Here is a 25538-nt window from a genome sequence, read left to right as displayed (position 1 = left end):
ACCATTGGGAATTAGAATATATTGCCATTTCAAAATGTTTGATACTGCTACTCTAACCTATTAATTCCTCATTTCATAAACTCCAATTATGACTGACAGATAAAGAGTTATGTGGTTGTAACTGTGACTCACTATTTAAGGATTGTATATAAGATCGATATCCATCCTTTAAAACTGATTAGCTGGACTGACAAATTATAAACCTTTTATTTTATTTCCTTATACCTTAACTGTGTCTATCAATCCAAGTGTGAGTAGGGTTATGATTAAAGAAGATTCGGTTTAAATCTTAAATATTAATTAGATTACTTTGTTATTTATCTTTGTCCTGCTAGGGTTGCAATATTAGTAATAAGTTGTTAATTTCAGTTTAAGTTATAAACAAGGTGTCCAAAATCTGCTACTCATAAGATCTGTAACAATTGAGCGATTTTGAGGATCATTGAATATTTTCATTTCAATGCGTTGCGATCCAGTGATAATGATGATTCCATTTGCTATCCCTAAGTCATAACAAGGGAGAGAAACAAGAGTTACCATGTCAAGTCCAAAGAAGGTTCAGAAAAAATTTACAACAATATTGTCAGTGTTGAAGGATTTGAGCTGTAGGGAGAGGCTGAATAGGCTGGGGCTGTTTTCCTGGGGTGTCGGAGGCTGAGGGGTAACCTTACAGAAGTTTATAAAATCATGAGGGGCATGGATAGGGTAAATAGACAAAGTCTTTTCCCTGGGGTGGGGAAGTCCAGAACTGGAAGGCATAGGTTTAGGGTGAGAGGGGAAAAATTTACAAGCGACCTAAGGGGCAATGTTTTCACACAGAGGGTGGTGCATGTATGGAATGAGCTGCCAGAGGAAGTGGTGGAGGCTGGTACAATTACAGCATTCATAAGGCATCTGGATTGGTATATGAATAGGAAGGGATTACAGGGATATGGACCAAGTGCTGACAAATGGGACTAGATTAATTTAGAATATCTGATTGGCACAGACGAGTTGGACTGAAGAGTTTATTTTCGTGCTGCACAGCTCTATGACTCTCTTCGGAACTGAAGGGCTGGATAATAATTTCTTTTATGCTCTTGACAAAGCAGGAGGAGGAGCAAGTAAAACAGACGGTGAAGGTACCTGAGCAAAATACAAAGGGAGTGTTAATAGTGGTAAAGGAGAGATTGAGATTCAAAAGTAGTTGTTAATAGTTGGATTGAAAAAGAGAAAATAAGTCAAATCCATTGAACGCAAAGCCAACAATGGCACAGGTTGAGGGAGGCAGTGTCCATGCTTTGAAGATGTTGAGCTCAACATTGACCCTGAAGTGTTTAAGTGGAAAATGAAGAGCTGATCCTCCAGCGTGTGTTTTTAGCTTTAGATTCCCTACAGTGTGGAAATTGGCCCTTCGGCCCAACAAGTCCACACCAACCCTCTGAAGAGTAACCCACCCAGATCCATTTCCCTCTAACTAATCCACCTAACACGATGGGTAATTTAGCTTGGCCAGTTCACCCTAACTTGCACACCTTTGGACTGTGGGAGGAAACCAGAGCACCCAGAGGAAACCCACACAGACACAGGGAGAATGTGCAAATTCCACACAGTCGCTAAGGCTCGAATTGAACCTGGGTCCCTGGCACTGTGAGGCAGCAGTGCTAACCACTGAGCCACTGTGCCACCCATTTACTGGAGCAGTACAACAGGCCCAGGACAAATGTTGGTGTAACAGTAGGTGATTTATTGAATTTGCAAGCAAGAAGGTTGGGGTTAGTCGCATGGACAAAGCAGTCTACATTTGATCTCACCGATGTAAAGGAGACTGCACATGAGCAGAGAATACAGGAGATTAGACTGAAAGAAGCACAAGGAAAATGCTGGAAGATGTGTTTGGGGCCTTGGGAGTGTGACAAAAATTAGCAGAAGATAGGAGCAGGAGTAAGTCATTAGATCCCTCAAGCCTATTATGTCAAACAATATGATCATGGCTGATCATCAAGCTCAAAACCCTAATCTTGCCTGCCTCCATAGCCCTTAGTCCCTTTAGTCACAATCCTCAAAACTGCCTCCTTCTGGAAAACATCGTGAATTAACCTCAACTGCTTTCTGTGGTATTAACCTACTGGTATTATCACTGGACTGTTAATCCAGAGACCCAGATCATGTTCTACGGACCAGAGTTTGAATCCCACCATTGCAGATGGTGGAATTTGAATTCAATTTTTTTAAAATCTGGAATCAAGAGTCTACTGATGGCCATTAAACCATCGTCGATTGTCAGGAAAAACCTGTCTGGTTCATTAAAGAAACTACCATCCTTACCTGGTCTGGCCTACATATTACTCCAGACTAAAGTGATGATGATCCTCATTTAACAAGGTCATGTTGTCCGTGATTTTTTTTTCAGGAGATCGTAAAGACACATGTTCCAAAATATCTGGGGTTGATCTACTTGAAGAAACTTTTAAGTTTTAACAGAACCGTTTGTGCAATGAAAGGGGAGTGGCCAGTTCTCCCAGCTCAGCTTTTCTCTGGTTTGGGTTTGGTTTGATTTTAGCAAGCAGTCAGTTGTGAAGATGCTGAACCCAAAGAAGAGGTCCATGCTGATCCTCCCTCTCTCTGACATCTCTGTTGTAAGACCCTGGGTTGGATCTTTCCTTTTTTTCGCAAAAGGGTATTTATAGGGATTGTTGCAAGTATTTGAAACAGCATCATTAAGTTAGGATATTCTGTTGGGTTTTCAGATAGATTATGTTATTCAATATTGTGTTTTTTTTTGTTTGTGTTTCACTTGGTAACCTTGCAAATAAATTCTGTTTTGTTTAAAACTAAGTGGTTGGGCCAGCTGCATCCCTCCTGGAATACCTACATCACACCTGCTTAAAACAACTAGCAAAGTTAGGGGTCCAGGTTACTTTCTTGAAATGTTTTGAGGGGGTATGGCTTGGTCCACAACAGATTGGAAGCTCGTTGCAGGATTTGGTCTACATCTCCAAATTGGGATTTGGGTTGTTGGACTCAAAGGGTGCAAGTGGCAGGTGTTGGTGTCTTTTGTTCCGAGTGTTGAATTTGGTTAGCTTAAATAGTGCTTGAGATAGCAATGGCTCTTTCAGTCACTAAGTGTTTTCTGGGGGTGGAAGCAGTGACTTTGGGAGTTTTACAAAAAGTAATTAAGGCCAAACTGCTGGAATTAGCAGACAAGCTAGGGTTGGAGCTGTCTCCTTCCGTGAGAAAAGGAGATCAATTTACAGCAATAACTCAGCATTTACATTTGCTGGAAACACCATCAGAAACTTTAGAGATGGCTAAAATTCAATCGAAAATGAAGCAGCTTGAGTTACAGGCAAAAGACAAGGAAAGGGCAATGCAAATTAAATGGTTTGAATTATGATTAAAAGCAGAGCAAAGAGAAGAACAAATTGCTTTGACAGAACAAAAAGAAGAAGAGAGAAAGAGAGAAAGAAATAGAGAATGAAGAGAGAAAAGGATGGAGAGGAAAGGAAGATAGAGAGGGAGTTTGAGCTTCAGAAATTAGCATGTAGACAGGAAAGTCAGCTTAAAAGGATGAAGATGAAGGCTGAAGGTCAGCTTAATGAGGAAGCGAGTGTGAATGAGCAAACCCATGGTAGCCAAAGACCTGGTGAGAAACTGTTAAAATATATTCAAACATTGCCTAAATTTGATGAGAAGGATATGGAAGTGTTTTTCATCTCATTTGAAAAGTGGTGAACAGTGACCATGTGGGTTTTGTTGATCCAAACAAAAATTGTAGGTAGAGCTAGTGAGGTATTTGCATCACTATAAAGGAGGTATCTGGGGTGTATGAGGAGGTGAAAAAAAAATCTTAAGTGCATATGAGCTTGTGCCAGAAGCCTACAGACAATGTTCTAGGAATCTAAGGAGGGACCCTGGTCAATCCTACATTGAGTTTGAAAGGATCAAACAAAGTAATTTTGATAGGTGGATAAGGGCATTAAAACAGAGCAAACCTCTGATGTTCTGAGAGAGACAATTATTTTGGAGGAGTTCAAAAATTCACTTCCTGAAGTATTGAGAACTCATGCGGAAGAGCAGAGAGTTAAAATGGCAAGATTAACAGCTGAAATAGCTAAGGATTATGAGTTGATCCATAAATCAAAATTTGGTTTCCAAAATCAATTTTAATCTGTGAGGAACTTCCAGTGATATATGAACCTTTAAAAGCAAGGTTTAGTGGACCTTATCAAGTGAGGTGAACTATTTGATAAGGACTCCAGACAGAAAGAAATCTCACATAGTGTGTCATGTGAATACGCTCAAAAGGTATTTTGACAGGAAGGAAAGCCAAAGGAGACTATGTCATTAGGTACAACACAGAGTGAAGAACCAAGTTCAGAGGATTCTGAACTGGACATTCCTCAAATTAAATTGGACAATGAGGAAGTTGTCAAAAATTGGGTTAAATTATTGAGTGACCCTCTGGAGGAAAATCGAAATGACCTGAAAGAGTTATCGACAAAAAGGGAAGTACTACCATTCCTGGGATTGAGTGGATTTTATCAAACATTTGTACCAAATTTTTGTAGTGTGGCTGCTTCATTCACTGAATTGCTAAAGAAAGGCCAAAAGTTTCACTGAACAGCTGTCTGTCAGGAGGCCTTTGACAGCCTGGAATCTGTGTTAAGCACTGTCCAGTGTTAGCCATACCTAATTATGGGCCGACTGCCTGCCCCTCTTCCGCGGTTACGTTAGAGCCTGGGTGTCCTTGGAGAAGGAGCACGCGGTGTCGACCAATACCCTGGAGTTGTTCAGGGAGAGGTGGGCGCCGCAGGGCGTGGAGTGCATCATTTCTCCCTCCAACTCTATTTTGATTTAGTCCCTACCCTCCCCTTCACTGTTTTGATCACACAGCACTGCCCTTTGATGTGAAGGGCAGTGTTTGTCACTGGCCACCCGGGTGTTTTCCTATCTTCCTGGTGGTGGAATTTGAATAAAGATTCGTGCACTTTGTGCCTTTCACTGTGTCTCACACCTGCACACACACACACACACCATGGGTGCTGGGGATAAAATAAGCACTACCGCACTTAGGTGGTAGTGGGGGGTTTTTTAAAAAAAAATCAATGCAAGTGATGTGGGTGTCAGCGCTGTGTTCTTACAAGACAACAACAAGATAATAAAAGACCGATTGGGTATTTCTCCAGGATACTGAACATTCATCAGCAGAAATATTTGACAGTTGAGAAGGAGACTTGGAGCTTGGCGTTGGCATTACAACATTTCAATGTTGATGTTACCAGTAATGTATCTGAGACAATCATATACACTGATCATAACCCATTGAAATTTGTGGAGAAATGTAAGGACAAAAATCCCAGATTGTTTAGACAGAGCTTGTTATTACAGCCATTCAATTTGAAAACTGCATGTGACAGGATGAGAAAACATAATTGCTGACTCATTGTCAAGACTTGAATGAGAAATTGAGGCATTTGGTGGCAGGAGTAAAACAGACTGAAACAGAATATAGTAGTGCATGTTTGCATGATTATTGTCAATGTAATGTATATGGATGTTGTAGTGTATGGGTTTTGAAATGAAGCCATCTTTGAATATTCATGGTTCTTTTTTTTAAAGGAGGGAGGTGTTGACAATGCTGCTCCTTTAACAAAGTTATGTTGGGTTTTTCTTTCAGGAGATTGTAAAGACACAGCTTCAGAAATGTCTGGGGTTATAGAACATTACAGTGCAGTACAGGCCCTTCAGCCCTTGATGCTGCGCCAACCTGTGGAACCAATCTGAAACTCATCTAACCTACACTATTCCATTCTCATCCATATATTTATCCAATTAATCTACTTGAAGAAGCTTTTTAGTTAAAAAAAACATGTGCAATGAAAGGGGAATGACCAGTTCTCCCAACTCAGCTTTTCTCTGGTTTGGTTTGGTTTTAGCAAGTAGTCAGTTGTGAGGCTGCTGGACCCAAAGAAACAGGTCCATGCTGATCCTCCCTCTCTCTGACATCTCTCCTGCAGGAACCTGTGTTGGATTTTTTCCTTTCTTTGCAAAGAGGCAGTTATGGGAATTATTGCAAGTATTTGGAACAGCATCACTAAGTTGGGATAATCAATTGGGTTTTTGGATAGGTTACGTTATTCTGCATTCTGTTCTCTTTTGTTTGTGCTTCATGCGGTAATCTTGCAAATACATTCTGTTTTGTTTAAAACTAAGTGGTTTGGCCAGCGACATCATTCCTGGAATATCCACTTCACACCTGCTTAAAACAACCAGCAAAGTTAGGGTCCAGGCTACTTTCTTGAAATGTTCTGAGGGGGTCTGGCCTAGTCCATAACACTAACAGCGAAGTGGTTGACTTTTAACTTCCCTCTGGGTAATTAGGGATGGATAATAAATGCTGCCCCAGCCAGCGACGCTCTCGTCTAGTGAATGAATAAAGAAAAAAATCCACAGGCTCACTACACTCTTGGTGAAGAAATTTCTCCTCAACTCAGTCCTAAAAGGTTTACTCTGTTTCTTTGAGTGATGATCCCGAGTTCTAGACTTCCCCACCATCAGGAATATTCTTCCTGCATCTAATCTGTCTAGTTCTATGAGCATTTCATTGGTTTCATTCTTCTAAATGTCAGTGAATACAATTCTAATGGACTCAATCTCTCCTCCTAGGTCAGGAATCAGTTTGGTAAACCAAAAAGATAAAGGGGCATGTGTTCCACTTTCTGTAATTGCTTGGTAAGGTGCCATGGAAGGATAAGAGAGAGTCAGGAGTAATGCGTTCCTTTTCCTCCAACTCTCCCTTTGTCAACAGCATAAACACCACCACTGTCCAGCCCCTTCAGTTCCTAACAAGAGTCTTTGGACTGAAAACATTAAATCTGCTCCTCTCAGCACAGAAGCTGTTGACCTGTTGAGTTTCTCCAGCACTTTCCATATTTTATTACGTGCTAGCTGGTTGGTAAGGCACAGAGCTCCTTGTGAGAGAGCAGTTTGACTGTCTGCCCTGCCCTCTCTGCTGGAAACTGTAGCAGATAGGAATGTGACAAGCGGAACATTATGACAGCACTGTGTCTGAAAAATAAAGTTACTTTTTAAGAAAGTGATGATAGTCGTCTGTAAAAAAAAATCTGCTTTCCAAGCTGGTGTTTATATTGGCTGATGTTCATCCACTTTTTAGGACAACTGGAAGTTTCAGTAATTTATTGCCATTCGTTATCTTGTATAAGTAGAAACAGCTCGTCCAAGTCCAACCAAGCTCTCCGTTATTAAACACCATTGCTGTAAGACCAACTGGCTCAGCATCAATCAACACAAGGAATGCTTATCAGTCCGAGTTGTTAATTACTGACAGTCGGCTTGCAGAACTTGTTCTTGTATTTACCCAGACAGCCTCAGTACATAGATTAATGTGTCACATCCTGACAAGATCGGGCTGCCTTCTCATTTACCTTATCACTCCCTTTCCTCCCATCCACACCATAGTCAAACTACATTTCCTATTAATGTCGGCAGGATAATCACTTCATGCAGACAGACACACCAGTGAGCATGAACTTCTTAAATGCAAATACATACAGCGTAGTATGTGTTCACTTAAAAATCACGCAACACCAGAGGTTATAGTCCAACAGGTTTATTTGGAAGCACTAACTTTCGGAGCGCTGATCCTTCATCAGTTAGCTAGTTATCTGACAAAGGAGCAGTGCTCCAAAACCTTGTACTTCCAAATAAACCGGTTGGGCTACAGCCTGGTGTTGTGTGATTTTTAACTGGATTTGATATAAACAAGACATTGTAACATCAGCCGGATGAAGTCCTATACCTCCACACTGTGCTTCACAGTTCTATTGGCAAAATCGATGTTTCGGGCAAAAGCCCTTCATCACGAATAAAGGCAGAGACCCTGAAGCGTGGAGAGATTAGCTAGAGGAGGGTGGGGGTGGGGAGAAAGTAGCATGGAGTACAATAGGTGAGTGGGGGAGGGGATGAAGGTGATAGGTCAGGGAGGAGGGTAGAGTGGATAGATGGAAAAGAAGATAGGCAGGTAGGACAAGTCATGGGGACAGTGCTGAGCTGGAAGTTTGGAACTAGGGTGAGGTGGGGGAAGGGGAAATGAGGAAACTGTTGAAGTCCACATTGATGCCCGGGGTTGAAGTGTTCCGAGGCGGAAGATGAGGCGTTCTTCCTCCAGGCGTCTGGTGGAGAGGGAGCGGCGGTGAAGGAGGCCCAGGACCACCATGTCCTCGGCAGAGTGGGAGGGGGAGTTGAAATGTTGAGCCACAGGGTGGTGTGGTTGATTGGTGCGGGTGTCCTGGAGATGTTCCCTAAAGCGCTCTGCTAGGAGGCGTCCAGTCTCCCCAATGTAGAGGAGACCGCATCGGGAGCAACGGATGCAGTAAATGATATTAGTGGATGTGCAGGTAAAACTTTGATGGATGTGGAAGGCTCCTTTAGGGCCTTGAATGGAGGAGAGGGAGGAGGTGTGGGCGCAGGTTTTGCAGTTCCTGCGGTGGCAGGGGAAGGTGCCAGGATGGGAGGGTGGGTTATAGGGGGGCGTGGACCTGACCAGGTAGTCACGGAGGGAACAGTCTTTGCGGAAGGTGGAAACGGGTGGGGAGGGAAATATATCCATAGTGGTGGGGTCTTTTTGGAGGTGGCCGAAATGTCGGCGGATGATTTGGTTTATGCGAAGGTTGGTAGGGTGGAAGATGAGCACCAGGGGCATTCTGTCCTTGTTACGGTTGGAGGGGTGGGGTCTGAGGGCGGAGGTGCGGCATGTGGATGAGATGTGTTGGAGGGCATCTTTAACCACGTGGGAAGGGAAATTGCGGTCTCTAAAGAAGGAGGCCATCTGGTGTGTTCTATGGTGGAACCGGTCCTCCTGGGAGCAGATACGGCGGAGGCGGAGGAATTGGGAATACGGGATGGCATTTATGCAAGAGGTAGGGTGGGAAGAGGTGTAATCCAGGTAGCTGTGGGAATCAGTGGGTTTGTAAAAAATGTCAGTGTCAAGTCGGTCGTCATTAATGGAGATGGAGAGGTCCAGGAAGGGGAGGCAGGTGTCAGAGATGGTCCAGGTAAATTTAAGGTCAGGGTGGAATGTGTTGGTGAAGTTGATGAATTGCTCAACCTCCTCGCGGGAGCATGAGGTAGTGCCAATGCAGTCATCAATGTAGCGGAGGAAGAGGTGGGGAGTGGTGCCAGTGTAATTACAGAAGATCGACTGTTCTATGTAGCCAACAAAGAGACAGGCATAGCTGGGGCCCATACGGGTGCCCATGGCTACCCCTTTGGTCCGGAGGAAGTGGGAGGATTCGAAGGAGAAATTGTTAAGGGTGAGGACCAGTTCGGAAACGAATGAGAGTGTCGGTGGAAGGGTACTGTTCGGGACGTCGGGAGAGGAAAAAATGGAGGGGTTGGAGTCATCACCTCAGGAGAACTCCCACCCACAGCTTCCAACCTCATAGTCAGGAAACCCCGCACTGCCCGGTTCTACCTCCTCCCCTAGATCCACAAGCCTGACCACGCTGGCCGACCCATTGTCTCAGCACGCTCCTGCCCCACTGAACTCATTTCTACCTACCTCTACACCGTCCTATCCCCCCAGTCCATGAACTCCCCACATATGTTCGAGACACCACCCACACCCTCCACCTCCTCCAAGATTTCTGTTTCCCCGGACCCATCGCCTCATCTTCACCATGGATATCCAATCCCTCTACACCTCCATCCGCCATGACCAGGGCCTCCAAGCCCTCCATTTTTTTCCTCTCCCGACGTCCCCAACAGTACCTTTCCTACCAACACTCTCATTCGTTTGGCCGAACTGGTCCTCACCCTTAAGAATTTCTCCTTCGAATCCTCTCACAAAGGGGTAGCCATGGACACACGTATGAGCCCCAGCTATGCCTGTCTCTTTGTTGGCTACATAGAACAGTCGATCTTCCGTAATTACACCGGCACCATTCCCCACTTCTTCCTCCACTACATTGATGACTGCATTGGCGCCACCTTGAGCTCCCGCGAGGAGGTTGAGCAATTCATCAACTTCACCAACACATTCCACCCTGACCTTAAATTTACCTGGACCATCTCTGACACCTCCCTCCCCTTCCTGGACCTCTCCATCTCCATTAATGACGACCGACTTGACACTGACATTTTTTACAAACCCACTGACTCCCACAGCTACCTGGATTACACCTCTTCCCACCCTACCTCTTGCAAAAATGCCATCCCGTATTCCCAATTCCTCCGCCTCCGCCGTATCTGCTCCCAGGAGGACCAGTTCCACCACAGAACACACCAGATGGCCTCCTTCTTTAGAGACCGCAATTTCCCTTCCCACGTGGTTAAAGATGCCCTCCAACGCATCTCATCCACATCCCACGCCTCCGCCCTCAGACCCCACCCCTCCAACCGTAACAAGGACAGAACGCCCCTGGTGCTCACCTTCCACCCTACCAACCTTCGCATAAACCAAGTCATCAGCCGACATTTCGGCCACTTCCAAAAAGACCCCACTACCAGGGATATATTTCCCTCCCCACCTCTTTCCGCCTTCCGCAAAGACCTCTGTGACTACCTGGTCAGCTCCACGCCCCCCTACAACCCACCCTCCCATCCTGGCACCTACCCCTGCCACTGCAGGAACTGCAAAACCTGCGCCCACACCTCCTCCCTCACCTCCATCCAAGGCCCTAAAGGAGCCTTCCACATCCATCAAAGTTTTACCTGCACACCCACTAATATCATTTATTGCAACTGTTGCTCCCGATGCGGTCTCCTCTACATTGGGGAGACTGGACGCCTCCTAGCAGAGCACTTTTGGTAACATCTCTGAGACACCCGCACCAATCAACCACACCACCCTGTGGCCCAACATTTCAACTCCCCCTCCCACTCTGCTGAGGACATGGAGGTCCTGGGCTTCCTTCACTGCCGCTCCCTCACCACCAGACGCTGGAGGAAGAACACCTCATCTTCCGCCTCGGAACACTTCAACCCCAGGGCATCAATGTGGATTTCAACAGTTTCCTCATTTCCCCTTCCCCCACCTCACCCTAGTTCCAAACTTCCAGCTCAGCACTGTCCCCATGACTTGTCCTACCTGCCTATCTTCTTTTCCTCCTATCCCCTCCACCCTCCTCCCTGACCTATCACCTTCATCCCCTCCCCCACTCACCTATTGTACTCCATGCTACTTTCTCCCCACCCCCACCCTCCTCTAGTTTATCTCTCCACGCTTCAGGGTCTCTGCCTTTATTCCAGATTAAGGCTTTTGCCCGAAATGTCGATTTTGCTGCTCCTCGGATGCTGCCTGTACTGCTGTGCTCTTCCAGCACCACTAATCCAAAATCTGGTTTCCAGCATCTGCAGTCATTGTTTTTACCTTCACAGTTCTATTACTAGGTCCCGTACAGACCCCACATAATGGAACAGAAAGTCAAAACAAAAATGAGAAGAAACACGCTATCATGATCAATGAACCGACAGAGAAAGCTGAAAAGATAACAGGATCTTGATATTTTGCGGGACTTTTGCCAGATTTTGACACGCTCGTTCGTTTTTGACTGGAAAACCGTTCAGTTTAATTTATTTGGCAATTACTGACGGTAAATGTGAATGTTACAGATCTGTCTGTCCACAACAGGGAAAGTTCATCTTATCAGTGATACAAGGGAAAGACGGGATTGGGGTGCGTGTGTGGGTCGGAGGGGGACTTTAAACCGCCCCGAACAGAGGGGGGAAGGCACAGAGCTCCTTGTGAGAGATCAGTTTGGCTGTCTGCCCTACCCTCTCTGCTGGCAACCTTCGCAGATAGGAATGTGACAAGCGGAACATTATGACAGCACTGTGTCTGCAAAATAAAGTCACTTTTTAACAAAGTGATGATAGTCAAACTGAGGGGGTTTGTTGCCATTTTGAGTCGGAATAATTCAAGGTATTAGATTGCGTCAATACAATATTTTACCTTTGCTCATTGAATATGCATTTAAACTCAGTTCCCAGTTACCTCTTGGTTTAAAACAGTGGTAAATGAGCCCCGAGTCTCTCTGCGCCGCGAAGGGACTGAGTGCCAGGTCCTGGGCGCCGGATGAGCTGAGCGGAATGGGCCCGGAACTGTCGTACGGGTAATGCTGATGAGCCTGCGCTATACTGCCTTCCATTTTCGGTGTCAACTGGCCATGATTCGAAATCAGTCTTTGCCGGACGATGCTTTTGGAAATGACCGGATATTCCCTGCGAAGAAAAAAGACACCGGAAGAAATTTGTGTTTATACCAGGTGCAACATTACAGTGGAGTCAGGGCCAAGAGACGGGGGAGGTAATTAGATTAGAGGGTTCAGAGATAAAAGTTTTAAATAAACTGTTTCACTGCAGCGCGATGCATGACTGAGGAACTAAACCCGTGTGTCTGTGGGAGGATGGAATCTGTTTAACCAATTTTATACAACTGTAAACATGGGAACTTTCAGTTAAAGCGTGGACACATTAGTGGTAAGGTTCTTAAATGAGAAGGCGGATTGGAGGAAGGAGACCAGCGGAGTTCCTCGGGAACTGTTCTATATCCATGGCTTCTCTCGGAATTATATTAATAACTCCGTCTCGGGTACAATAAGTGGCACAATTTCAAATATTGCAGGTGACGAAACTTGGAAATCCTGTTAACTGTGAGGAGTGTAATGGCTACATAGGGAGATGGATGGAAAGAGCCTTCCCATGAAATCTCGTGCAGAACAGTATCAAGTGACGCATTTAATCGGAAGAATGAGGAAAAGGCGATGGAAGGTAAAGGCTGCCGTTCTCTAGGCAGAAATGGGTACAGCAAATGCTGGAGATTAGAGTCAAGATTAGAGTGGTGCTGGAAAATCACAACAGGTCAGGCAGCATCCAAGGAGCAGGAAAATCGACGTTTTGGACAAAAGCCCTTCATCAGCAATTCTCCAGGGACTGCAGTAATAGGCACGGTTCATGCACAGGCCTGTGGCTGGGCAAGTTAAAACGTTGACAAGGTATCTAGAATTCCAAACATTGATTACAAAGCAAGGAAGTTACAACAAATCCTCATTTGTTCTCGCTTCACCTATAATATTGGTTCTAATTTTTCATCCTCTGAGGAACTGTCAGATCAAGCCTTGTGTGTTGACAATTTAGATTAGATTCCCTACTGTGTGGAAACGAGCCCTTTGGCCCAACTAGTCTTGCGCAATCCTCCACAGAATGTCCACAGTGTGGAAGCAGGACATTCGGCCCAACAAGTCCACCCAACCCTCTCAATCAGACTCACCCTCTACCCTATCCCTGTTATCCTGCATTTGCCATGGCTAACCCACCCAGTCTAGGCAAAAGTGAGGACTGCAGATGCTGGAAACCAGAGTTTAGATCAGAGTGGTGCTGGAAATGCACAGCAGGTCAGGCAGCATCCAAGGAGCAGGAAAATCGATGTTTCAGTCAAAAGCCCTTCATCAGGAATAACCCACCCAGTCTGCACATCCTTGGACACTACTGTCAATTTCCCATGGCCAATCCACCCTAACCTGCCCATCTTTGGACTGCGGGAGGAAACCAGAGCACCCGGAGGAAACCCACACAGACACTGGGAGAATGTGCAAACTCCACACAGTCAGCCAAGGCTGGAATTAAACCCTGGTCCCTCACGCTATGAGACAGCATTGCTAGCCACTGTATGGCCTCTAAAGTGAACATTCTAGAAGTTCCTTAACTGCATTTAACTTTGTAACCCTAACCTCACATTCTAGACTTGCAGCAACTGGAAAACCGCTTTCCGTTTGCCCAGTCATGTCCTTTCCGACTTTTTAATGCATCTCTTAGATTTCCCCACAATATGCAATCTTCTGAGACAAATGCTCCAAGTATTTTTTTGCTTTGTTTTGGAATGTTTTCAAAAACAGACCAATCCAATAAATCTGCCTGAAACCGTCTCTGAAGTCTCAAGATCCTCCCCAGAGCACACATCTCAATAATGCACATGGTATTCCAATTGGGATATTATTAAATTTCAACCTTAGTTTGTCATTTCCGATGGGCTGTTATGTTCTATATTTGAGATAAATTCTAAGATTCTCTGTAACAGTCTAATCAGCCTACACCTGGGGGAGATTAGATTTTATATTTGGGTGATGAAAAAGTAATTGAATAAAGGGGGTGGAAGAAACATGTTTTCCACAACCTGAGTTGGGGAATGATCAAATCCACCCGATCTTCAACAACATTGAGAGTTTACTTCAATGGACAGCTTCATCTGCCTCCATCACCAACATCTTTTCAAGGGCAACTAGGGATGGGCAATAAATACTGGCCGGTCAGCGACAATCAGGGTCTGGATGGAATGCTCTTCAGAGGATAGGTGTGGACTCAATGGGCCGAATGGCCAGCTTCCACACTGTAGGGATTCTATGATTCTAACCACCTCGCATGAAGAATAAATACAAGAATAAAAATAATGGTGAACACGCATTACCCCACACTGCCTGACCAAATTTCACCTGCCCCTTTTAAGAGTTTTAATCAACAAGGCAAGGGTCATGGGGAAAGGTAGGAAAGTGGAGTTGAGGATGATCAGATCAGCTAGGATAGCATTGAATGGCAGAACAGTCTCTGTCTGCCGTGACCTCTGATAGTCCTTGAGCCCACGCCCATGTTCGCAACCACCCATGGCTTCCATTCCATTTTCTGATTGAAAACACTCAATGGACATCTTGGAAAAAACAGCATTCCTCCCTGAAAAAAAAATCCCTCTATCTTTTCAGCTGTGCAGGAGTGACAGACGCCAAGAGACAGACCATCACCCCATGGCTGGAAATGAGCAGAACTGATGGAAGGTGCTTGAACCAGTTGGACTGAAAACAACAAATGCTGGAGGTCACATGCATGAATGTTGGCTGAGCCACTGTAACCTCCAGCACATTTTGTTTTCAGTGATGAAGAGAAGATTCATGAAATCAAAACACAGTGACCTCAATCATCGAAATGAAATGTAGTACCTGCATGTTTGTTGCATAACGTACCTCTGTAAACGAGATACGCGCAGATCACTGTCATCTCCCCCTCGGAATCCTTTAGCAAACGGGTTGTTTTCAATTTTGAGCTGGGTAATCTGAGGAGAATACACAATATCTTTATTAACTTGCTGTCTATCAGATTATTTCAGTTTCTGTATGTACATCCAACAAACGGTTCTTGCTCTCTGCTTCCTTTTTCTAAAATATCTCCCATTCAGAGTAACTTATTACTGCCGTGAGGTGTGTGTCAACATTTGTTTCAGTGACAGGCCCGGCTACTCAGCCCTTACTGCATTGTTTAAATTCGAGCTGCAGTCTGAGACAATAACAGCAACTGGAGAAACGTCTTAAGTAAGAGCAAATTACTGCAGATGCTGGAATCTGTACTGAAAACATCAAATGCAGAAGATCACAACGGGTCAGACAGCATCCATGGAGAGACAGCAAGCTAACATTTTGAGGTAAAAACAATGACTGCAGATGCTGGAAACCAGATTCTGGATTAGTGGTGCTGGAAGAGCACAGCAGTTCAGTTCCTTGGATGCTGCCTGAACTGCTGTGCTCATCCAGCACCACTAATCCAGAAGCTAACATTTTGAGTCTAGGTTAAAAATCACACAACGCAAGGTTATAGTCAAGAGTGGGGTGCTGGAAAAGCACAGCAAGTCAGGCAGCTTCCTAGAACCAACAGAATCAGTTTCTGGCATAAGTTCTTAATCAGGAATGAGGCTTGTTGGGGGGAGGAGAAATGAGGAAATTGGTGAAATTCACAGGGAGGGGGGGTGGGATCAATGTGAATTTCACCAATTTCCCCTCCCCCCACCTTATCACAGTCCCAAGCCTCCAACTCAGCACTACCCCCTTGACTGGTCCTACCTATCCACCTTCCTTCCCACACAGCCGCTCCACCCTCCCCTCTGACCAATTACCTCCGCCCGCACTTTCATCTACCTATCACATTCCCAGCTACCTTGCCCCCACCCTACCCCTTCCATTTATCTCTCAGCTCCCCAGCCCACAACCTCATTCCTGATGAAGGGCTTGTGCCCAAAACATCGATTCTGCTGCTCCTCAGATGCTGCCTGACCTGCTGTGTTTTTCCAGCACTCCATTCTTGACTCTGATCTCCAGCATCTGCAGTCATCACTGACACCAGGTTATAGTCCAACAGGTTTGTGTGGAAGTACTGGCTGTTAACAGCAACCCACGTTTGTCCAATATATCATTTTAATTGCATGACACTGTGATCTTTTGCTATAAATTCTATCTTATGATCCTAGTTAATTGATGAAGGAGCAGTGCTCTGAAAGCTAGTGCTTACAAATAAACCTGTTGGATTATAACCTTGTGTTGTGTGATTTTTAACTTTGTCCATCACAGTTCAACACTGGATCCTCCACATCGTTTCGAGTCTAGATGACTCTTTGAAGAGTGGGTGCTGCCTCACCTGCATTTGTAATTACCTGTACTTAAGTACTGCTTCTGAAGCATTGTGAATCAGATACTTTTCAACAATTTCTCTTGAGTCTTTCAAGGGCAGAGGCGTTGCCTTTTCCAGCAGTGGTAAGGCTGGAGGGTGAATCGGATCCTACCCTCCCTATTCCTGAAGTGACTATTTCATACCCTTACTAAACAGAGAGCTTCATCCGGAGGCTCACTGAGATGTTACCTAGTATGGTGACAAAACATCTTAAAACCAACCTTCCAGCTCAGCAAGCAAACCTACATCCAGAACCTCAACCAAATCTTCTCAAAACTCACTAAGAGAACTTCCCTTTTGGAAAAATGAAGATGTCTTCAGAACAGATTTAAAACATGATAACGGGATCATCAGCAAAATGTCAGCGCTCTGCTACAATCATACCCCAGTCAGTAAATGGGCACAGGAACTCAGAACCTGAGGTGAAGGAATGGTGCCCATGTGGCGCTGAGCTAATGTCCAACAATTCCTGTCTCCACAGTAAAGTACTCGCTCAGTTTATAGCAACATATCTGAACTTCCAATTCAGTTTGTTTTTGTTTTAATTAAAGTGAAATAGGAGCTGTACAATGTGCAAACTGCACATAGACAGTTGCCTGAGGCTGGAATCGAACAGGGGTCCTTGCTGTGAGGCAGCAGAGCTAACCACTGAGCCACACCCCTGTGGAGTCTCCCCCCTCTCCTTTTGTCCATTAAACAGCAGATCCAAAGAAAATCTCGCACCTGGGAGAAGATTTGCTTCGTGCCAGAGAACCGATGTGCACTGCCTCAAACTGTTCCTCTCAGCATCTGAGCATCAACATTTATCATCACATCCTCCAACACTGCGCTCCCTTTTGGCCTGTTAAACTGACGTCATCACAACCACCTGACGAAGGAGCAGTGCTACAAAAGCTAGTGCTTCCAAATAAACCTGTTGGACTATAACCTGGTGTTGTGCAATTTTTAACTTTGTTACCGCAGTCCAACACCGGCTCCTCCAAATCATCACAACAGGGAGGGTGATCTTTTTAAATAAAAAAGCCACCGAATAAATGCTAGTGTGACTTTCACTTTCTCCATTAGAATTTGAATGTTACCTGAGAACTCTCTTTCTCCCCTAGAAACCATAAACAGAACCTGTTACCTCCAAGTTCCAGGGACTAGATCTCCCATCCACAGCTTCTAACCTCATAGTCAGAGAACCCCGCACTGCCTGGTTCTACCTCCTTCCCAAGATCCACAAGCCTGACCACTCTGGCCGACCCATTGTAACCAGGAACTCCCCACATACGTTCGAGACACCACCCACGCCCTCCACCTCCTCCAAGACTTCCGTTTCCCTGGCCGCCAATGCCTCATCTTCATCATGGATATCCAATCCCTCTACACCTCCATCCGACATGGCCAGGGCCTCCAAGCCCTCCGTTTTTTCCTCTCCCGACGTCCCCAACAGTACCCTTCCACCGACACTCTCATTCGTTTGGCTGAACTGGTCCTCACCCTTAACAATTTCTCCTTCGAATCCTCCAACTTCCTCCAGACCAAAGGGGTAGCCATGGGCACCCGTATGGGCCCCAGCTATGCCTGTCTCTTTGTTGGCTACGTAGAACAGTCGATCTTCCGTAATTATACCGGCACCACTCCGCACCTCTTCCTCCGCTACATTGATAACTGCATTGGCGCCATCTTGTGCTCCCGCGAGGAGGTTGAGCAATTCATCAACTTCACCAACACATTCCATCCTGACCTTAAATTTACCTGGACCATCTCTGACACCTGCCTCCCCTTCCTGGACCTCTCCATCTCCATTAATGATGACCGACTTGACACTGACATTTTTTACAAACCCACCGACTCCCACAGCTAGATTACACCTCTTCCCACCCTACCTCTGGCAAAAATGCCATCCCATATTCCCAATTCCTCCGCTTCCGCCATATCTGCTCCCAGGAGGACCAGTTCCACCACAGAACACACCAGATGGACTCCTTCTTTAGAGACCGTAATTTCCCTTCCCACGTGGTTAAAGATGCCCTCCCACGCATCTCGTGCACATCCCACACCTCCGCCCTCAGACCCCACCCCTCCAATCATAACAAGGACAGAACGCCCCTGGTGCTCACCTTCCACCCTACCAATCTTCGCATAAATCAAATCATCCACCGACATTTCCGCCACCTCCAAAAAGACCCCACCACCAGGGATATATTTCCCTCCCCAACCCTTTCCACCTTCCGCAAAGACCATTCCCTCCGTGACTACCTGGTCAGGTCCACGCCCCCCTACAACCCACCCTCTCATCCTGGCACCTTCCCCTGCCACTGCAGGAACTGCAAAACCTGTGCCCACACCTCCTGCCTCACCTCCATCCAAGGCCCTAAAGAAGCCTTCCACATCCATCAAAGTTTTACCTGCACATCCACTAATATCATTTATTGTATCCGTTGTTCCCGATGCGGTCTCCTCTACATTGGGGAGACTGGATGCATCCTAGCAGAGCGTTTTTGGGAACATCTCCGGGACACCCACACCAATCAACCACACCACCCTGTGGCCCAACATTTCAACTCCCCCTCCCACTCTGCCAAGGACATGGAGGTCCTGGGCCTCCTTTATTGCCGCTCCCTCACCACCAGACGCCTGGAGGAAGAACGCCTCATCTTCTGCCTCGGAACACTTCAACCCCAGGGCATCAATGTGGACTTCAACAGTTTCCTCATTTCCCCTCCCCCACCTCACCCTAGTTCCAAACTTCCAGCTCAGCACTGTCCCCATGACTTGTCCTATCTGCCTATCTTCTTTTCCACCTATCCACTCCACCCTCCCCCCGCCCCCGACCTATCACCTTCATCCCCTCCCCCACTCACCTATTGTACTCTATGCTACTTTCTCCCCACCCGCACCCTTCTCTCACTTATCTCTCCATGCTTCAGGCTCTCTGCCTTTATTCCTGATGAAGGGCTTTTGCCCGAAATGTCGATTTTGCTGCTCCTCGGATGCTGCCTGAACTGCTGTGCGTTTCCAGCACCACTAATCCAGAATCTGGTTTCCAGCATCTGCAGTCGTTTTTACCTAGTTGATTTTAACCCTACTGCGAATCCTCTTGCAAGGATGCCTGCCTTCAAGAAGCTTCCCTCCTCTCTCTACAGGAATCTCAGGGGGTCCCTCTCCCACTGCAACTCCCAGGTCATTTCCTCTGCCCTGAAGCTCTTCAACCATGTCCTGAAACAAACTCGCCACCACAGCCACATTTGCTTCCTCAGTGCCTGCCTCCGTAACCAACTCATCCCACACAGACCATCTTTAAACCAGCAGAATTCGGACCCGAACAGGACAAACAGTACAGACTACAGGTTCAAAAACACTCGCAACGGTTCTCCTTCAAGATCCTCCGCTCCACACTTGCAGCAATGCGCTGGCACCTAACCTCTCTACAGTCAGCCCTGCCTCAGCTGAGGGCCACACTCTCCCAGAATTGCAAAGGACCCACTCTGAACTACATACTCATGAGAATTCATACTCTCAACAAACAGTATTTCAACTCCATCTCAAACATCAAAAACTGTAAGTACAACAAACTTTTATCTACCCACCTCCATAACCAGCGCTCCTAAAACATTCCAGAAGATTCCCCCGGCCTCTGGAACTGCTCGGACGCCATTAGCCATGCGGCTGGTGCAGCTGCCACCTCCACGCTGATTGATGATGTCACTTCCGCCCCCATCATGGCCACTCCCACACCCACGTCTGCCCCTCACAATACCTCATACATCACACGTAACATCACTTCCGCCCCTCACATCATTGCTGATGTCACACGCTCAGTGACTTCCGCCACCCCTACTGCTGTGTCTGCAACCACGCCCGCACCCACCAACGCCACTCACTTGCATTCTGCTGACACACCCCCTACAGATCCCAATGTCACCATTCCCGGCCCCCAGAACCCTGAGGGGAACACCACCTCTGCTCATGACTCCACTCCCATTCCCCCCACAATCACACCCTCTCCAGTTACTGGCTCTGCCCCCACTCCCAGCTCCACACCCACACCAGATCCCAGCCCTGCCGAGTTTTCACCATCCCTCCAGATCTTCCACTCACTAAGGACAAACGATCAGTCCTCAGCAAAGGACTCACCTTCATCCCCCTCCGTCCATGCATCAATGAATTTAATACATGCCGTCACGTCGAACACTTCTTCCGTCGCCTCCGCCTCCGAGCTTACTTTCACAATCAGGACTCCCGCCCACCTTCCGAGGACCCCTTCACCCACCTCCATCACACTGCATCCACCTGGACACCCCGCGCTGGCCTATTACCTGCCCTCGACCTCTTCATTTTCAACTGCCGCCGGGACATTAACCACCTCAACCTGTCTACCCCCCTCCCCCACTCCAACCTCTCACCCTCACAACGCGCAGCCCTCCAATCCCTCTGCTCCAATCCCAACCTCACCATGAAGCCAGCAGATAAAGGGGGCGCAGTGGTAGTCTGGCGCACTGATCTCTACACCGCTGAAGCCAAAAGCCAACTTGAGGACACCTCTTCCTACTGCCTCCTCGACCATGACCAAATCCCCCATTACCAAACCATCATCTCCCAGACCATTCAGAACCTCATCACCTCAGGAGATCTCCCACCCACAGCTTCCAATCTCATAGTCCGGGAACCCCGCACTGCCCGGTTCTACCTCCTTCCCAAGATCCACAAGCCTGACCACCCTGGCCGACCCATTGTCTCAGCATGCTCCTGCCTCACTGAACTCATCTCTACCTACCTCAACACTGTCCTATCCCCCCTAGTCCAGAAACTCCCCACATACGTTCGAGACACCACCCACGCCCTCCACCTCCTCCAAGATTTCCATTTCCCAGGCCCCCAACGCCTCATCTTCACCAGGGATATCCAATCCCTCTACACCTCCATCTGTCATGACCAGGGCCTCTCCTGATGTCCCCAACAGTACCCTTCCACCGACACTCTCATTCGTTTGGCCGAACTGGTCCTCACCCTTAACAATTTCTCCTTCGAATCCTCCCACTTCCTCCAGACCAAAGGGGTAGCCATGGACACACGTATGGGCCCCAGCTATGCCTGTCTCTTTGTTGGCTACGTAGAACAGTCGATCTTCCGTAATTACACCGGCACCACTCCTCACCTCTTCCTCCGCTACATTGATGACTGCATTGGCGCCATCTCGTGCTCCCGCGAGGAGGTTGAGCAATTCATCAACTTCACCAACACATTCCACCCTGACCTTAAATTTACCTGGACCATCTCTGACACCTGCCTCCCCTTCCTGGACCTCTCCATCTTCATTAACGATGACCGACTTGACACTGACATTTTTTACAAACCCACCGACTGTCACAGCTACCTGGATTACACCTCTTCCCACCCTACCTCTTGCAAAAATGCCATCCCGTATTCCCAATTCCTCCGCTTTCGCCGTATCTGCTCCCAGGAGGACCAGTTCCACCACAGAACACACCAGATGGCCTCCTTCTTTAGAGACCGTAATTTCCCTTCCCACGTGGTTAAAGATGCCCTCCCACACATCTCGTCCACATCCCGCACCTCCGCCCTCAGACCCCACCCCTCCAACCATAACAAGGACAGAACGCCCCTGGTGCTCACCTTCCACCCTACCAACCTTCGCATAAACCAAATCATCCGCCGACATTTCGGCCACCTCCAAAAAGACCCCACCACCAGGGATATATATTATCCTCCCCACCCCTTTCCGCCTTCCACAAAGACCATTCCCTCCGTGACTACCTGGTCAGGTCCACGCCCCCCTATAACCCACCCTCTCATCCTGGCACCTTCCTCTTCCACCGCAGGAACTGTAAAACCTGCGTCCACACCTCCTCCCTCACCTCTATCCAAGGCCCTAAAAGAGCCTTCCACATTCATCAAAGTTTTACCTGCACATCCACTAATATAATTTATTGTATCCGTTGTTCCCGATGCGGTCTCCTCTACATTGGGGAGACTGGACGCCTCCTAGCAGAGCGCTTTTGGGAACATCTCCGGGACACCCACACCAATCAACCACACCACCCTGTGGCCCAACATTTCAACTCCCCCTCCCACTCTGCCGAGGACATGGAAGTCCTAGGCGTCCTTCACCGCAACTCCTTCACCACCAGACGCCTGGAGGAAGAACGCCTCATCTTCCGCCTCGGAACACTTCAACCCCAGGGCATCAATGTGGACTTCAACAGTTTCCTCATTTCCCCTTTCCCTACCTCACCCTAGTTCCAAACTTCCAGCTCAGCACTGTCCCCATGACTTGTCCTATCTGCCTATCTTCTTTTCCACCTATCCACTCCACCCTCCCCCCGCCCCCGACCTATCACCTTCATCCCCTCCCCCACTCACCTATTGTACTCTATGCTACTTTCTCCCCACCCCCACCCTCCTCTCACTTATCTCTCCATGCTTCAGGCTCTCTGCCTTTATTCCTGATGAAGAGCTTTTGCCCGAAATGTCGATTTTACTGCTCCTCGGATGCTGTCTGAACTGCTGTGCGTTTCCAGCACCACTAATCCAGAATCTGGTTTCCAGCATCTGCAGTCATTGTTTTTACCCGGTTTTTACATCCAGTCCTTGTAGATGCTGATCCGGACTGACTGACCAACAGCCCCCAGTTTCACCTTGTCCCCTCCCCACATACAGTCAGGACACTTGGCTCTCCATATAATCACACCAAGGTTTTCCAATGGCGATCACAATAATCTAAATCCCGCAGTGACCTTTAATACCATTAAAACTGAACAATGATGAGAGTTGAGAATACTCCCTTTTGCAGTCCATTGTAATTTCAGGCGAAGTTTGCACTCAATGCCTGACCCCAAAAACTCTTTTCAGAGCCACCCACAACTTCCCTGAAATAGCTGAACCATTATGTTTCTGGGTATGTACAATAAATGTCTCTGCGACATTTGTGTTTATAAATGTTCTGTTCCGCTACCCACAAGCCAGCCGCCAGGGGTGCTGCCTGGGCCCTTGCTAACAAATAGGGGTTTCCTGTCTAGTTAATCGCACTTTGGGTTCAATTCCCTCTCGGGGGAATATTAAACACAAAAGGAGGGTTGGAGTTGCCTTCTTTGAGATGGAACATTAGCCCATCGGATATGCTTGAATGCATAAAAAATATCATCTGATGTTCTTTGATGACCCTTAATTAACATGGATACAGACAATCTGATCATTTTCACAGTGTGGAACTATTTCTTGTGTTCACCCTTGGGACATGGATGTCTCTTGTTAACCAACATTTGATTACCCACCCTAGTTGCACTTCAGAAGATTGTGGTGAGCTGCCTTCTTGAACTGCTGCAGTCCACCTGCTGTGGGTTGGCCCACAGTGTCATTAGGGAGGGAATTCCAGGATTTGTGACAAGTCACCACAAGTCAATAAGATTTCCAGTGTAGAAGACAGCTGTATGCAATAAGAGCTGGATTGTGTGTCAGTGATAAGTAACAGCTCTAGAAAAATCCAGCAGCAATGTCTCCATCTGATCCATGAGGAGGTCTGTCAAACAAATGCTTGTATCCTTTGTGAAGCCTGCGCAAAACTGTTCACACCAAACTGCTGCAAAATCTGTTTGATGGACTGGATTCTGTGTCCAGGTCTCTGAAAATTTATTCACATAAGAACCTGTTCTTTCTACTCTGCAAAGATCATTGTCCCAGGAAGGATAAGGAAAAGGTCTTAAAGATATTTTACAGCCTCTTTGAAGCAGTAACCTTAATGATTAGGAGGAGATTGTTACCCAATCATTCAAAATGGTGACAATGTGTCTAACCAGGTTACATCAATGCTTTGATTCCAAATGCCATAATGACTAGGAAGTGTGACTGTAGTGAAGAAAAAAAGAAGTAAATGCTGAATTTCAGGTCCCACTACCTCTTGGGACATCCTGCTCCTTCTGAGAATCAACCTGTTCAGTTACATGAAGCCCCACGGCAGAAACTTGCAACCCTGCGTAGAGATCATCCTTGGAGCCCAGAAGGGACAGTTGTGACTGTGGGAGCTTGCTGAGTGCAAAGTGGTTCCTGTATTTCCAACTTTACAATGGTGACTACCCTGCAGAGTATTTCATTAGCTACAAAGTACTTTCAGTTGTCTGCCTGACGGTTGTGAAACGCGCTTTGCAGAACAAGCTGATGCTTGATATACCTACACAGGCATAAACACCAGGAATTCTACAGAAGACTGGCTTCTGATTGAAGAATGCTAAATATTGTCAAAATTCTAGTATAGGACTTGCAATACATTAAAGTCTAGGAGATGGAAAGAGACAAGAACCAATTTCTACTATCAAGAGTATTTTTCCAGTAGTGTAAGTTCAACTCCCAGTGCCAAGGAATCTCTGGAGACAGACCAATAATTTCATGTAAAATATTAATGAGGAACATATGAAACTGTTATTCTGATATTAATCAATGCTGACTAGTTGCATTTTGCATATGATATCAACACTGTCACAGTACCACAATAACCATCGTGTTCAGTAAACCATCAATTTATTTTTTCTCTACCCATCTTTTTGATATCAATTTCTCCTTTTAGTAAAAGTCTTCCACATAACTATAATATGCACTATTGTGGTGCTAATTTAATTGATAGATTATGATATAATTCCCAAATAGTTGGGGTGCTATTATACAATGACGGTAAACTCTCTGAATGGAACCAAGAGGTGCTGGGTCTGCCAGAGGGCATTATTTCATTTGAATTGTATTTTTGGCAGAATAGAAGTGAGTCATAAAGACTGTTGGAGTTTTATTTCTGTAGTTATTTGTCATAATGTCTAATCCAACATTTTAATTAAAAATATCATTTGGAAAGATACGCTGTGGTTTTATTATTTTTTCCTTGCTCCACACTACCTCCTAACAGCAGTAGTGTTTATTCATTCCCTAGCACCCATGTCGTGTGTGTGCAGGTGTAGGACACAGTGAAGAACAATGAGTGCAGAAATCTTTATTCATATTCCACCAACAGGAAGGAAGGAAACACCTGAATGGCCAGTGACAAGCAGTGCCCTCCTCAACAA

General features: G+C 46.4%; 1 protein-coding gene across 1 annotated transcript in view; it reads right to left on the bottom strand.

The window, feature by feature from the left end:
* LOC122563893 (T-box transcription factor TBX4) overlaps positions 1-25538 on the bottom strand; it is a 120363-nt gene that overhangs the window by 5726 nt on the left and 89099 nt on the right. The window contains exons 6-7 of the mRNA XM_087977198.1: positions 14988-15100; positions 11996-12222 (exon numbers count right to left, since the gene is read on the bottom strand). Coding sequence (XP_087833324.1) covers positions 11996-12222; positions 14988-15100 — 340 coding nt within the window. The remainder of the gene's footprint in view (positions 1-11995; positions 12223-14987; positions 15101-25538) is intronic.

This window comes from Chiloscyllium plagiosum, unplaced genomic scaffold (genome assembly GCF_037043375.1).
Source record: "Chiloscyllium plagiosum isolate Xiang-an unplaced genomic scaffold, Cpla_swu_hap1 HiC_scaffold_31, whole genome shotgun sequence".
Classification (NCBI taxonomy): domain Eukaryota; kingdom Metazoa; phylum Chordata; class Chondrichthyes; order Orectolobiformes; family Hemiscylliidae; genus Chiloscyllium; species Chiloscyllium plagiosum.
The sequence above is the reverse complement of the archived record's forward strand: the minus strand, read 5'-3'. Positions and strand labels throughout refer to the sequence as shown.